The 14322-nt window shown below is 36.2% G+C and overlaps 1 protein-coding gene across 4 annotated transcripts in view; it reads left to right on the plus strand.

Moving 5' to 3' along the window:
• LOC150106171 (uncharacterized) overlaps positions 1-14322 on the plus strand; it is a 338533-nt gene that overhangs the window by 223971 nt on the left and 100240 nt on the right. For all 4 annotated transcript variants that reach the window (XM_090393901.1, XM_090393900.1, XM_090393903.1 and 1 more), the window contains 2 exons: positions 6441-6539; positions 9125-9326. In XM_090393901.1, coding sequence (XP_090250027.1) covers positions 6441-6539; positions 9125-9326 — 301 coding nt within the window. The remainder of the gene's footprint in view (positions 1-6440; positions 6540-9124; positions 9327-14322) is intronic.

A 14322-nucleotide genomic window follows, 5' to 3' on the forward strand; every position in this document is an offset into this window, starting at 1 on the left:
ATGCTTGCATAGATCTTGCCAGGAACACTCAGTAGGGAAATACCTCTGTAATTTTCACATTCAGTTTTATTTCCCTTTTTATATATGGGGTACTATGAGAGCTCTACTCCAATCATCGGGAATTCGTTCGTCCCTCTGTCCAGGCTTTCTGAACTATGCAGTGCAGCCACTGTAAGACTCTTATGCCACCATACTTCAGCATTTCTGGTCGAAAGTCATCTACTCCTGCTGCCTTTCCACATTTCAAGCCTTTGATGGCTTTTTCTACTTCAAGTATGGATATATATTCCTGACTTCATGCCTGGTCAGTGTTTTTTACCATTGTGCTGTCATCATTGCTTGTTTCATTTAGCAGTTTTTCAAAGTAATTACTTCATACTTCAAGGATATCTTTTTCTCCCATTTTCATGTCACATTTATCATCTCTAACTCCTTTTACAGCACTCTTTCCTCCATTCCCAAGCTTCTTCAACAACCTTCAGAATATTTTACCACCTTCTTGATATTTATTTTCCATATTCTTGCCAAAGTCCTCCCATGACTTTTGTTTAGCTAGTTTTACACAGTGTTTAGCATTCTTGCATTTGTCTCTGTATTCTCTTAGAGCTCAAGCTGACTTATTTGCCAGGAACTTTTGATATGCTTTTTTTTTTCCTTCACTGCCTCTTTAACTTCCTGTGTCCACCAGGGAGTTCTGATTTTTTTTATCCTTGCAGACAACCTCACCACATGCCTCTCTGGCAGAATCAATGTTTTCTTCAGAGTTTGCCACTGAATCTCCAAGGTTTGATTCCTGTTCTCAAACTCTTTCATTTTTTCTTCAATAATCTTTGTGTATTTTAGTCTACAGTTCATCTGAGAGCTGCTTAACTTTTATTCGCTTTAAAACTTTCTTACATGTTATTCTTTTCAAAAATTCAATTTTATCCTGCTCAAGACTAAATAGTGATCACTTCCAATTTCAAATCCTCTGTACACTCTGGTGTCCTGCACCAGGGAGAAAACATCACTATCAACAATAATATAGTCAGTGAGACTTTTCTTCTTCTTTACCTCTTCTCTCTATGTGAATTTATGCACATTTTTATGTTGGAACATGGTGTTAGTAATAACCAGTCCATGTCCTGAGCCGAAATCCAACAGAGATATTTGCCATTATTATTAGCTTTGCTCTTTTCTCCAAAATTTCCCAAAATATTTTTGTATGTCTTGCAATCATTTCTTACTCTGCTATTTAGATCCCCAACAAGGACCAACTTTTCCTTTTTCATTGTGTCAGTTGCTTCTTTTGAAGCCTCAAAAAATTCCTCCACTTCTACCTTAGTAGAACCTTCTGTGGGACCATAAGCACAAATAAGTCTCATTGTCCAGTTCCCCATTCTCATATTTGCCCACATCACTCTACTTGAGACTGAGTGCCATTCAAGAAGATTAGCCTCGTATTTTGTGTTGAATACTATGGCTACTCCCTCCTTTCCTTGATTGTCATTGCCTGAATATAACATTTTGTATTTATTGCTCAGAAAGATCTCACCAGTTTTTGTCTTTTTTGTTTGAGTCACCCCCTATTATGTTGATCTGGTACTTATCTAATTCCTCAGCTAGCTCCATTTCTTTGCCATTCAGGCTTCTTATGTTGATAGTATCAATCTTCAACTCTGGTGATGTTGAGTTGGGGTTTGTTTTCAGATTTGTTCCAATAGCTGACTTTTCGCTGTTCATCCTGGTTCCCTGGCGAAAACAATGGGGGCTTTGTTTAACCGCCCCAGCCAGCATGAAATTTTGTCATGTCGTACCGTCATTTTTTATTTTGGTTTAACCAATAAGAATACAATTTGGTCGGCTAAATCCCAAATTAGCAGCCAATCCTCGTTCGTTCAGTATCCAGGTAGATACCCAACAGGGTGCACCACGAGAAGGTGAGGATTGCACGTTAAGTCAGAAGGCCTGGTCGGTTCTCTGCATTCCTTTAAAGACTATGTGGAGGTCTCCTCTCAGTTATACAGCGTTGACCTTAAGCACCCCTGTGTAATATTGCAATATGATATATTCTCATGTATCGTATCAGTAATCATTTTTAAACAGTTTTCAAAGTTGAGGAATATTATTATAAGAATGAATGCATTATGGATAATTGAAAACATAGGATGGTTGGATGTTTATCTTGCACTTAGTTGGACTATAATAAATTTAGTTTAATCCTTTATCCAAGTGTAAGCAAACAAAGTTTGCACCTGAAAATATCTTCAGGACTGAGGTAAGGTGGTGCAACTCGCAGCAAAGGTGGACCAAGTTCTCATCACTCCATGTTTCAGTATCTCCCATAATGCAAAGCACATCTCCTTGCAGACATGTATAATGCTATGCATTAAGGTAAGGGCCACTACCCAGACTGGTTTCTACCTTTGTTGAGGTCTCGTCAGTGAGAGGCAGACCCAGAAGTTGTGATACTAAGGCAGAAGCAGTAGGAGAGGTCATATTTACCTATACAAGTTGCCAACAGGTGTACCACCTTATTATTCTATTACTCTGGATTAAGAGAAAGAAGTTAGAAGTTTATTTGCACTTGGTTAGACTATAATAAATTTAGTTTAATCCTTTATCCAAGTGCAAGCAAACAAAGTTTGCGCCTGAAAATGTCTTCAGGTAAGGTAAGGTAGTGCAACTCGCAGCAAAGGTGGACCAAGCTCTCATCACTCCATGTCTCAGTATCTGCCATGATGCAAAGCACAACTCCTTGCAGACATGTATAATGCTATGCATTAAGGTAAGGGCCACTATCCAGACCGGTTTTGACCGTTATTGAGGTCTCATCAGTGGGAGGCAGACCCAGAGCTTGGTCCACCTTTGCTGCGAGTTGCCTAAGAGCACATTGGTTTTTGAAATCCCTGGATGGGCCATGTGTGGAAGAGGATCTTTGGAAGAACTGAGTAAATTTCTTAATTTTGTCAGGGATTTGAAGGTAGTCTTGATGTCCTATTTATGTAGTGTTCTGTATATTTTTTCTAAAATGCCTTTAACATAGGGTATGGCTATGGCATTCTTATCTTTTTTTTTTTTTTTTTTGCTTATTTTTAGTGGTATTTTTATGGAGGATTTCATGAACTGATTTTTTATTGTAGCTATTTTTTACAAACGTATTGTTAATGATTTCGAATTCTTGACACTCTGTGTTTGAGGATGCTTATGACTCCTAGTTTTTGTGTTGGGTGGTGGTATGAATTTTTGTGTAGGTTTGTGGTAGAACGAGAAGGAGAGACAGCCTGAGGGAAGACATGTGACGTGTGTGTCTAGAAAAGGAAGAGAGTTGTTTTTGATTTCAATGGTGAATTGGATAAGTTTTGTGTTGTTTGTTCAGGTGGCTAAGGAATGTGTTTAATGTTTCATGCCCATGGACCCAAATGGCAAGAATATCGACATATGAGCCAGACTTTGGGTTTTAGGCTGGCCAAACCTAGAGCTCGTTGTTCAGTCTTTCATTGGTGGGGAAAGTGGTGAGCCCATGGCCATACCTTCTTTTTGTAGGTAAAAATTGTTTTGGCACACAAAATACCCAGAGCGGAGTATGTGGGTAAAGAGGGCCATGATGTCAGGTGGAAATATGTTCTGTAGGATCAGGACAGGATTAGTTAATTAAAAACATCACACTCAACGACCAAGATTTATTAGTCAGCTTTGACATAACTGCTTTGATAAGTTTAAATATTAAGTAAAGTAATTATTTTGACACGTGTGTTGTGCCTCCATAAATCCTTAACCACGAATATTGACCACCACAATCTTAAAAGAAAGAAAAGTAATATGTTGATATTCTTTGTAAGAGCTTGAAGTATGAGTTCTTGTGGAATAAAAGACAACTTGGAGGAGCAGATTGGGTTAGTTTGCAATTCAACTACAAAAGGTTGTTGGCAGCTGTTATGTTCCTGTGGGTTTAGCAAAAATGGGAGGGCATAATGGATGTTACTTTTGCTGAACAGTGACCTTGAAAATATCTGGAGAGAGAGAGATAGTGTGGAAACTGACCTCTGTGAGATAGTAGCTTAAGAGTCTGAAGGAGGGGATGTAACACCATCCCAAATGTTGAGAGAATAGTATTCCAAGTTTGTGTAGATTTGAGATTTATTTAGGTATAAGCAACTGGACAGAAGTAATGTTTTGAATGAAGAAGGATGCCAAGTTTTTGAAAGTTGAAGATGCTATAGAAGTGATGTGATCATGCCAGGAAAGACTAAGAATAAGTTCTTCCAAGAAAAGACCTGGTCCTGACCTAAGTTGATCATTATGAAAGGTAACTAGAGAAGAACCAAGGACTTTTTTGGAAGCATTGAAGGTGACTACGCTGTTGTCCCAATGATAAATGTTATGGAGATCAGTGGTTTATTATTATTGTATGGACATCTCCATGGAGTCAGAAGACATCGTGAGAGACCCAAACTATCCACACAATCTGTCATACCTTTCCTTGAACCCATTAACAGACAAAGCACTCATATATGACTCTGGGAACTCATTCACAACTCTCTAAGCAAAAAATATATTCTTCACATCCCTACTAACCACACTTTTATTCAACTACCAGGGTTGACCTCTTGTTCTGACTCCACTAGCCAAGTGCTGAAACATTTTCCCTACATCAATCCTATAAAACCCTTTAAGCAGCTTAAATTTTTCTATCATATCCTCCTCTTTTTCTCTTATCAATCAACTATTGCAATCCACACACCCTCAATCAGTCCTCATAAGACATTCCTCAGACTACTCACCATCTTGGTTGCTCTCCTCTGAATTTTTTCACCAGGGACACACTTTTTGTTACTTTAAGTACTCCTCTTAATCATTGAGTCTCTGTACATAATTTTCTCCTTAACTTGTTTTTCTCATTTGTTCGCTCGGTCTTTATTATTACTTTAGACCACTTGCTTGTTTCTCTTATTAATCCTAATCTCTTGCTGCTTCTGCAGCTTGTTAGGGCACATGTAGATCTTGAAGCTTGAGATATTTTGAACACTCCAAGGTTTGTTATATGAGTTGGATGAGTGGAGAGCTTGATCACTTTCTAATCAGTGACAGCTATTATGCTAATCGACATCAGTCCACCACTCTTGAACCTGTAAGTCTCTTTCATCATTCTGCATTAGCTAATTACTCTGGACACTGGGTTGAAAATTGTAGGTTCCTCTTATTTTCTCTTTTAGAGTGGAGAAAGTAAAAAAATTATGGAGGCATAATGTAATAATAACAGTAATAAGACTGTAGCATAGTTTGGAAAAAGTGAAGTCCTATAAGTGATTTTGATCTACTGTTCATGTATTTAACTCAGTGTTTTGTTCCATTCTGTAGATGAATTTGAAGATAGAACATTTCTTTATTGTATGACAAAGTTGTTTTCTTGTAATACTGGAGACAAGGAGTGTGTATTCTGACAGAAGAAAGGAACCATTTTCATTAGAAATGAAAGGATTGTTGTGAAACTGCAAAACAAACACTTTATTCTAAGCGTTTCTCCTTATAGGTACTTTTCAGAAGCAGGGTAATTTTAGGTAATGATGTTTCTACTGAAATCTATTGAGGTAGGACAAGAATATTTCTTTCTTTCAGCTTAAGGGAAGGTTGTGAGATGTGTAGTGGAGTAGAGGCCATGCTGCAGTAACTCTTTGGAGGTGTCACATAATAATCATTGTATATCATCCATTTTTTTGCACACTTACTAGCAGCCAACAATTTTATATGTAATCTTAAAGTAATGCTACATGGAATTCTTATGCTGTTTTTGATGAAGAAAATCTTGACCAAATAAAAGCAACTATAAAGATTGTTGAACCTTTTTAACGATCGTTTCCCTGATTTTGGAAAAAAAAATTACGAAATTCCTTATTTCATTGGAAATTTCACATTTCCTTACATTTAATTCCCTACTTGCATACAAACAAGTAGGACTTCAGTGCAGTATCCTCTTAAAGCTATGTTAGTTATGAGAACAGCATTGCTTTCTATAATGAGAGAGTTGTAATCGAATCATGCCATTGTCTAGTTTTTCATATCAAGGTAATTATTTCAGTCAAAAAAGTTGATATATTTCAGTTCCCCTGTTTCCCCCATCCTAATTTCATCACCCAGAATGTACCTTTTGACCAGGCCTTCTGAATTATGTAGTGTAGTTACTGTAAATCTTTTATTCCTCCACATTTGAGCATTTCTGCTTAGAAATTATTTATTTCATTTCAAGGTAATTATTTAAAAAAAGTTAATGAAGTCATGCTAAAGCATTTTTGGCATGGTAGCATTTGCTGCTACATGTCCCTAGATAGAATGTAAAATTATTAGTGTTTACAAAAAAAATTATAGAAGCAGCAAATTTTACCATGCTAAAGTTAGCACTGAAAATCTGTTGACTTTTCCAAATTTTGATTTTATTTATATGCCATGAAATTTTTATATAGGGAAAAAGAATGGCAGAAACAGGTAGATAAAACATTTAAAGTGGAAAAGAAAAAGAGAGGAAGGCCAAGGAAAAAATCTAGGACTTCAGATGGAGAAAGGTATGACTTCAGTAATTGTTAATGTGCATAGAAATTAATTTAATGATGAGAGATTTTAACATCCTTTCTTAGGTTAAGCACACCTCCTTTTTGTTGCAGTTAAATGGTACATGTCCACCTGTTGAAGAGTTTTTAAATCTTGTCATTGACACAATGACTATTTTCTATGCTTTTCCAATAGATTTGTTTCACTGAATGAATGAATGGACAATTGTTTTTTGATGTGTGGAGTGAGTTTGAAGAAAGAATAGATTTATAAGAAGGATGGCCTACACTTGAATGCATTTGGTATTCAGCATCTGGAGAAATTATTTATTAGTATGCGACAATGTGAAGAGCCAGGAAAATAGATCATGATGGAAGGAATGATGAGAATTCTTGTGTAAGAGTGACTGTTATGCAACTTTGTTAATAATATAAATATGGCTCTTGGAGGTGATTATGATGAAAGGGCACTTGTGTGTTTGGACTTAAGTATGCATGCAAGAATATTTGCATTAGTTGAGGCATTACATAGGAATAATCTGCAAGTATACAAAAAAAAAAAGGCTATATATAAGAGGTAACTTATATCTGTACACAAGTGCCAGGAGTATCAAGAGCAAATGCGTAGCTTGTGGCTTTAATGAATAAATCGGGAATTAGCGAGATCTGACCCTCAGAGGCAGAAATATTTACTGATATCAAATGAAAGGGTACAGTATGTTTAGGAAGGATAGACAAGATAGGAAAAGAGGAGTGTACTGCTAATGATATCAGATGATTCGAGTCCTGTTAGGGCAGAAAGCTATAGCTGCAGTACTAACAGTTTTTCATGTAGCAGTGAGTTTAAAGCTATCTGGTGTGAAGTAGTCTAACAAGATGAAATATATGTGGTGAGGTGTTGTTACAGGCCTAATGAATCATTGCTGATGATGAAATCCATTATGTAATCAACCAGATGGATTCTAAATGAGTAATCATCATGGGTGACCTTTAATTATCTGAACGCAATTGGATAGCAGTGAAATCTCATGAAGAATGAAATTGAATTCATTGAGCTGTTGAGAAGACCTCCTCAGTCAGCATGTGATAGAAGGAATTAGAGGTCAAAAAGTGTTAATCTGATTATATCATCAGAGATAGTTTCATTTAAAAGTTTGACTGTTCTGCCTCTGGTTAACAGTGATCGTATTGTGCTGATCTGGGAAATAGCTGAGTGTATGGATGCTCAGTTCAGAAAAGGTTACATGCTGACTTATAAAGCAGGATATTATGACCAACTGGAAAGTGTATTAGGTTTGATCCTATGATTTTTGCTTATTAAGCAAGAATCTGAGATGGAATTTTTAATTTTATGGAGGGGTGTGCTCTCGAGAATGAGAGGACATCCATGGAAGTTGAGAATGAATGCAGTCAAAGAGTGAGAGCCCAAATTTTCTTTCATTGATCTCTCCCTGGTCGTTTTTGATGAAAAAAAAATAAAAAATTCTGCCTAAATAACTGAAATATCTTGATTGCTCTGCAGGTTCTTCATTCAGAAGCAGTTGACTGTTATGTCATGAAAAGTGGCAATAAGAAGCTTTACATGCTGACTTATAAAGCAGGATATTATGACCAACTGGAAAGTGTATTAGGTTTGATCCTATGGTTTTTGCTTATTAAGCAAGAATCTGAGATGGAATTTTTAATTTAAGTTACTACAACTATTCAATTTTAGCTGAGAAATGCTGAAGACTTAGATTGTACTAGATTTATTTAAGAGTATACCATCCACATACTATAAAAATATGAATTCTTATCTCAATTTAGATTGAAATAAAATACTGCTTTTTTCCTTTAATGTATCTTTGTGATTTAATCAGATGTACAGCTGTGGAGTAACATGCACATGTTTTATACCTGATTTTACATCTTCTTGTACTTCCTTCTCTAACTGGCAACATATAATGTCCTGTTTACTAATATAATTGTAGCATTTTTGAAAACTTCTCATTGCACTTTATCATATTCCTCCCCTATCTCCTTTTTTTGGGTTGTCATACAAAATTTGCAGATCCTTATATTCCCATGATGTGTCTTGACTGAACCAACATATTCTTTATCAGAGTGCTCTTCTCACGTAATCTTATCTGGAACACTCGAATTCCTCTAATTCTTAAATTTCAGTCCCCCTCCCCCTTCCCCTCCATCTCCTCTTTTCATCACCCAGAATGTACCTTTTGACTAGGCATTCTGAATTATGTAGTGTAGTTACTGTAAATCTTTTATTCCTCTACATTTGAACATTTCTGCTTAGAAATTATTTATTCTAGCTGTCTTTCTACATTTCAGGTTTCTTTCTGATGATGTTTTCACTTCAGGTATTTGTGTATTTCTGATTGCATTTCTCTTTAATAACCCCATATCTGACTAGACATCACTAGAACTGTTGGCCATGCATCTTTTAAAAAAAACACCATTTAACATATATGAAGTTTTAGTTCTTTTGTAAAAGCTTTTTTGTAAGCTTTTTTTGTTTAGTTCTTTTGTAAAAGTATTATGTTTTTGCTAATAATTTAACTTTATTGAAATGTGTTTAAGTAAGGTTTATTTATGTATATTAGTGATGAGTATGAAAATGAAGAGTTGCTTAAAACCGAAAGGAAGAATTCTAAGTCAAGATGGTCAGTAGTATGTACTACCAAAGAAGAATGGCAGACATTTGTTGAGAAGTTCAAGCACAGCAAATCAAAACATGAAAAACAGTTGTATAGGATTATAACAAGAGATTATATGCCTGTTTTACATCATATAACCTTAGAAAAGGTAAGTGCTTTAACTGCATGAGTTACAAAAAGTAAATGCAGTTTGTGTTTCTATGCATGCATATTTTGATAAGTTAGCAGCATTTTAAGACTACTACCTGATACACACTTGTCTTAGTATTTTTTATGAAGAGGTATTTGGAAACTATATAGCATCCTTATAGGACGAAAAGGAAGGGAAAGTTCTGTTAATTTTGTTAAGCTGTGTTTTAACCAGAAACATCAGGAGCATTATTGACTTCTAGTTTTAAGTTTATTTTAAATTTGAGATGTTTCAGGGATTGTTTTCAGGGAATGCTCTGGAAGCATTCCTGCATAATGCTGCTAGATAAAAATTGTTGTGTTACTAATTTTATATATACAGGCGGTCCCCAGGCTACGGATGACCCGACTTATGGTGTTCTATTTATGAACGGGCTCTCCAAAAGGATAATTAATAATTTGGGAACTAGTTTCTTTCTTGCATGTAAACAAACCTGCACTTCGCTGCATTATTAAAGCAGATCTTCCCATTATTTAGAAGTCAAATTTAAGGGCCTGGGTCACGCTTGCCATGTTTGAAGATTTGGTTTTTGAACTGTTTTATTCCTGCTTTGGAACGTTATTTTTCGTAAAAGAAAATTCTCTTTAAAATTCTGCATTGTGCTGGACAATGCTCTTGGACATCCAACATCTTTTAAATGACCTTCACTTTAATATAAACATCTTTTTTTTACCATCCAACACTACATCGTTACTACAGCCAAAGAACCAGGGCGTCATTTCTGCATTTAACTCTTATTACTTATGGTGTACACTCCCGGAAGCAGTCAGGGCTACGAAAGATGATGTGATGGCCTTGAGAGAATTGTGAAAGAATAATAACATCTATGATGCCATCAAAAACAATCATCAAATGCAATCAACAATTAAAGGGGTGTGGAACAAAGTGTGCCCTCAAATCTGTGATGATTTTCGTGGCTTCACAGAAGAAGACATTGCTAAAGCCAGAAAAGCTGTGGTGGATAGTGTTAATACACTGCAATTGGACATCAATGAAAATGGTATCATTGACTTACTAGAGTCCCATTCACAAGAATTAACCAACGAAGACCTTATGGAGATAGAGAAGTGGCTGATAAAAAGAACACGAAGAATCAGAAGATCCAGAGCCAAGAAAGTTTACAACAAAAGAATTAGCTGAAGCCTTTCTTCTCATTTTGTCTCATTGCTAAGCTTGCGAAGCAAGATCCTAACATTCAGTGGTTTACAAAGGTTTATCGTGCATTAGTGAGAACATCAGCTGCTACAAGGCCATTTATGATGAAAGAAAGAAAAAAGCTGTGCAAACAACTCTAGGTACCTTTTTCAAGAAAGAGACTTCAGTGGTCAGCTCCCCTCCTCCAGAAAGAGAATCAAATTCCAATTCTCCAGCACCAGGTCCATCCTCTCTAGCACCATTCTCCATCATCTTCTGATTAATATTAGCCTACTTTCTTGCCGCAGAAATGCTCCTTCCTGTAAGCAAAACATTGATGCAACGTTTAATATTCTTTTTTGAAATTCTCCTATCTAAACTTTTTGTATAAGTTTTGTTTTTATGTTTTGTTTGTTTGAATTGAAAGCACACAATATCTCTGTAACTTATTATCACAGTACAGGGCAGTGGGGTAGCCAGATCATTTGCCGCCCCTCTCAATAACACCAAAAATACTATAAAAAGTCAAAACGACGTATAGGGAAATAAATTAAAACACTGTTTATTTTTTAAGTAAAACTTTAATTTCAATATTCTAAAATGTTATTTTTCTTTGCTTTTCTGTTAACAAAATCAGCAATGATATTGGGGAAGTCTATTTCATAGTAATGTAGGTAATTCTTAATCAATTTTATTTAGAAAAACTCTTCTCACAGCTAGCAACACTTACAGCAATTGTGAGGAAAATTCGCATTAGTATTACAATATTTGGAACTGAGTTTTCAAGACTGTATTTTAGAATTAACTGCAAAAGTTCAAAAAGATTCAAAGTGCTGCCCATGGTGGACCACCCCCTCTGCCCTCCCCTAGCTATGCCTCTGGTACAGGGGTGTTATTATTACCGCATGTGTGCTGTTCATCAGGGATTCGAGTTACTTACATATCTGACTTAAAGATGTTTTCAGGAACATCTCTCATTCGTAACCCGGGGACTGCCTGTATATAATTAGTAAAAAGAGGAGTGGACACACAAAATGAGCTTGACAGATCTTGTTTCTGGAAACTGGGTTGCAGATACACTAATCTTTCCTTCAGAAGACTGTTTAAACTTCATTGTATCTGATTTGTTTTTTATAGAGACTGCAGGGCTTTGTCCTTCACATCTTCCCATGGAAGATTTTTATGCAACCTTTCTTGCCATTAATCTCACACCGTATTGTTAATGTGCATGCTGTAGCATTAACATTTTAAAGATTATTTCTGTTAGTTTAATAGACCGGATATGCACAGGAATTAATTTCAATATATCATCATCATCAAATTCCTGATATATACCCTCATGCCGACAATGTCAAGTTTTTTCCTAATATCCTCATTTTTAATATGATATTGCCATTGATGCCATTGGTTCATGCTCCTAATCTTTCTTAGGACTCTCATATCTGCAGTCTCTAGTCTTTGGTCAAGTGTTTTACTTCTGACCAAGCTCTCAGATCCATAAGTTAAAATTTGAACGCTGCCTTGCATACAGCTAGTTTAGTGTTTTGACTAATTTCTCTCTTATTCCATATAAATTTATTCAGTTGACTTCCTACCATACAAGCTTTGTTGATTCTGTTGTCTGTTTCCATATTTAATTTAACCATAATTCACTAAAAATCATGCCTAAGTAGCTGAAATGTTTCACTTGTTCTTCTATAGGTTCTCATTCATAATGCAGTTGATATTTTCAATGCTTCTGCCTATACAACAGTTATTAATTTAGTCAGGGAATCTTCTGATTGCAGTGAATTTATTTAGAAGTATAACATTGTCTGCATAAAGCAAAGAGCTGACATTAACATCTCCAATTTTGATATCAGGTTTTTACTACCACTTTCTTTCATAATGTGATCCATATAGATAATGAATAACAGAGGGGATAATGTACATCCTTTTCTGATGATAGATTTAACATTAAACCATCTTGCTGTACTTCCTTCAATTCTATCTGCTAACTTACAACTCAAATAAAGACCAAGTATTGCTTGATACGATGCATCATTGACGCCATATAACTGTAGCGTTTCAAATAGCTTCTCTATTGGCACCATGTCATATGCCTTCTCCAGATCTATAAAACTTAAATACAGTTCTTTGTTATATTCCCATGATTTCTCAACTATTTGTCGTAAAGTGGAGATCTGATCCTGACAGCCTCTATTTGGCTTGAATCCAGCTTTTCTTCCACAATTCTTCTCAACCATATCTCAAGCATACTTGCATAAATCTTACCAGGAACACTCAGTAGGGAAATACCTCTAATTCTCACATTTAGTTTTATTTCCCTTTTTATATATGAGTATTACGACAGCTCTACTTCAATCAACTGGTATTTGTCCCTCTGTCCAGGCTTTCTGAACTATGCATTGCAGCCACTGTAAGACTTTTATGCCTTCATACATAACATTTCTCTGTGCTGGATAGTGGGAGGGGTTTCTTAGGAGCGTTTAGTATTTTGTTTATCTTATGGGGATTATAGCCATTGGCCACAAAGGTGTTGCATAAGTGAGCCAGTTCAGCAGCATGAGCATTGTCATTGGAACAGATTGCTCTTGCTATGTGGGTTAGCGTTTTTAAAATGCCATATTGTTGAGAAGGGTGATGGTGTGATTGTTTGTGTAAATATCTCCCTGTATGTGTGGATTTTCTAAAAACTGAAAATGATAAGGAACCATTTGGAATACGTGTGATATAGGTGTATCCAGGAAGGGCAGACAGTTATTAGCTTCCAGTTCCATTGTAAAGTGGATTTTTGGATGTTGGCTATTTAAATGCGCTAAGAATGTTTCCAATGTCTCTCGGCCATGTGGCCAAATAGCAAGCACATCGTCAACATAGCATAGCCAAAGTGTTGGTTTGAGAATGGCTGTATTGATTGCTAGTTTTTCCAGGTGTTCTATGTAAAAGTTGGCTGGGGAGGGGGGAAAGGGGGAGCCCATGGCTGTCCCATCTATTTGTTTGTATATTTTCCCTTTCCATGTGAAATATCCTGCATGTATTGTGAATTTGAATAGTTCAAATATATCGGGGGGGGAAGTGTGACTTCAGTAGATTGAGGGTTTCTATTACATTTGTGACTAGTGAGGTGATATCAAAGCTTACTATTAAGTCTGAGTTTTTTAGGGTATGGTGTTGTAAGATGCTTTTTAGGTGGGCTGAATTTTTGACAAAGGAGGGAGAATTGTTTGTGAGAGTGGCTAGTAGCTTAGCTAAATGTCTAGCCAGTTTGTATGTGGGACTATTTATACTGTCCACAATTGGCCGTAAGGGTGTATCTTGTTTGTAAATTTTTGGTGCTCCATAATTCCTAGGTGTTTTAACATGGAAGAGCTTGAGTTTGTTTACTGTGTCTTTGGGCCAGGAAGTGAATTTTTTCAATAATTTACGTGCCTTATTCTTTTGTGTGTTGGTGGGATTGCGATCTATAATTTTGTATGTTGACTGATCTTGTAACAGTGTGCATTTTGTTTTCATGTTCTGTTGTGTCCATCACCACGGTTGCATTCCCTTTGTCTACTTTTGTTATGATAATCTGGCTATTATTCTGTAGCTCTTTTACAGCAATGATTTCGTTATGTGGGATATTATTTTTGGGAGGCTTAGACTTGATTAGGTGTTGGCCACATCTAAACATATGTTGTTGGAGGCAGGTCGTATATTCCCCGTTCAATGGACGCCATTATTTCAGCTTTTGGAACTTGTTTGGGAGTCATGGCAAAATTGTGCCCTCGACTTAAAGCACTAGTGGCTTCTTTGGTGAGCGACGATAAATTCACTG

This window comes from Typopeltis vanoorti, chromosome 6 (genome assembly GCF_054136105.1).
Source record: "Typopeltis vanoorti isolate ZY-2024b chromosome 6, IOZ_Tvanoo_1.0, whole genome shotgun sequence".
Lineage (NCBI taxonomy): Eukaryota > Metazoa > Arthropoda > Arachnida > Uropygi > Thelyphonidae > Typopeltis > Typopeltis vanoorti.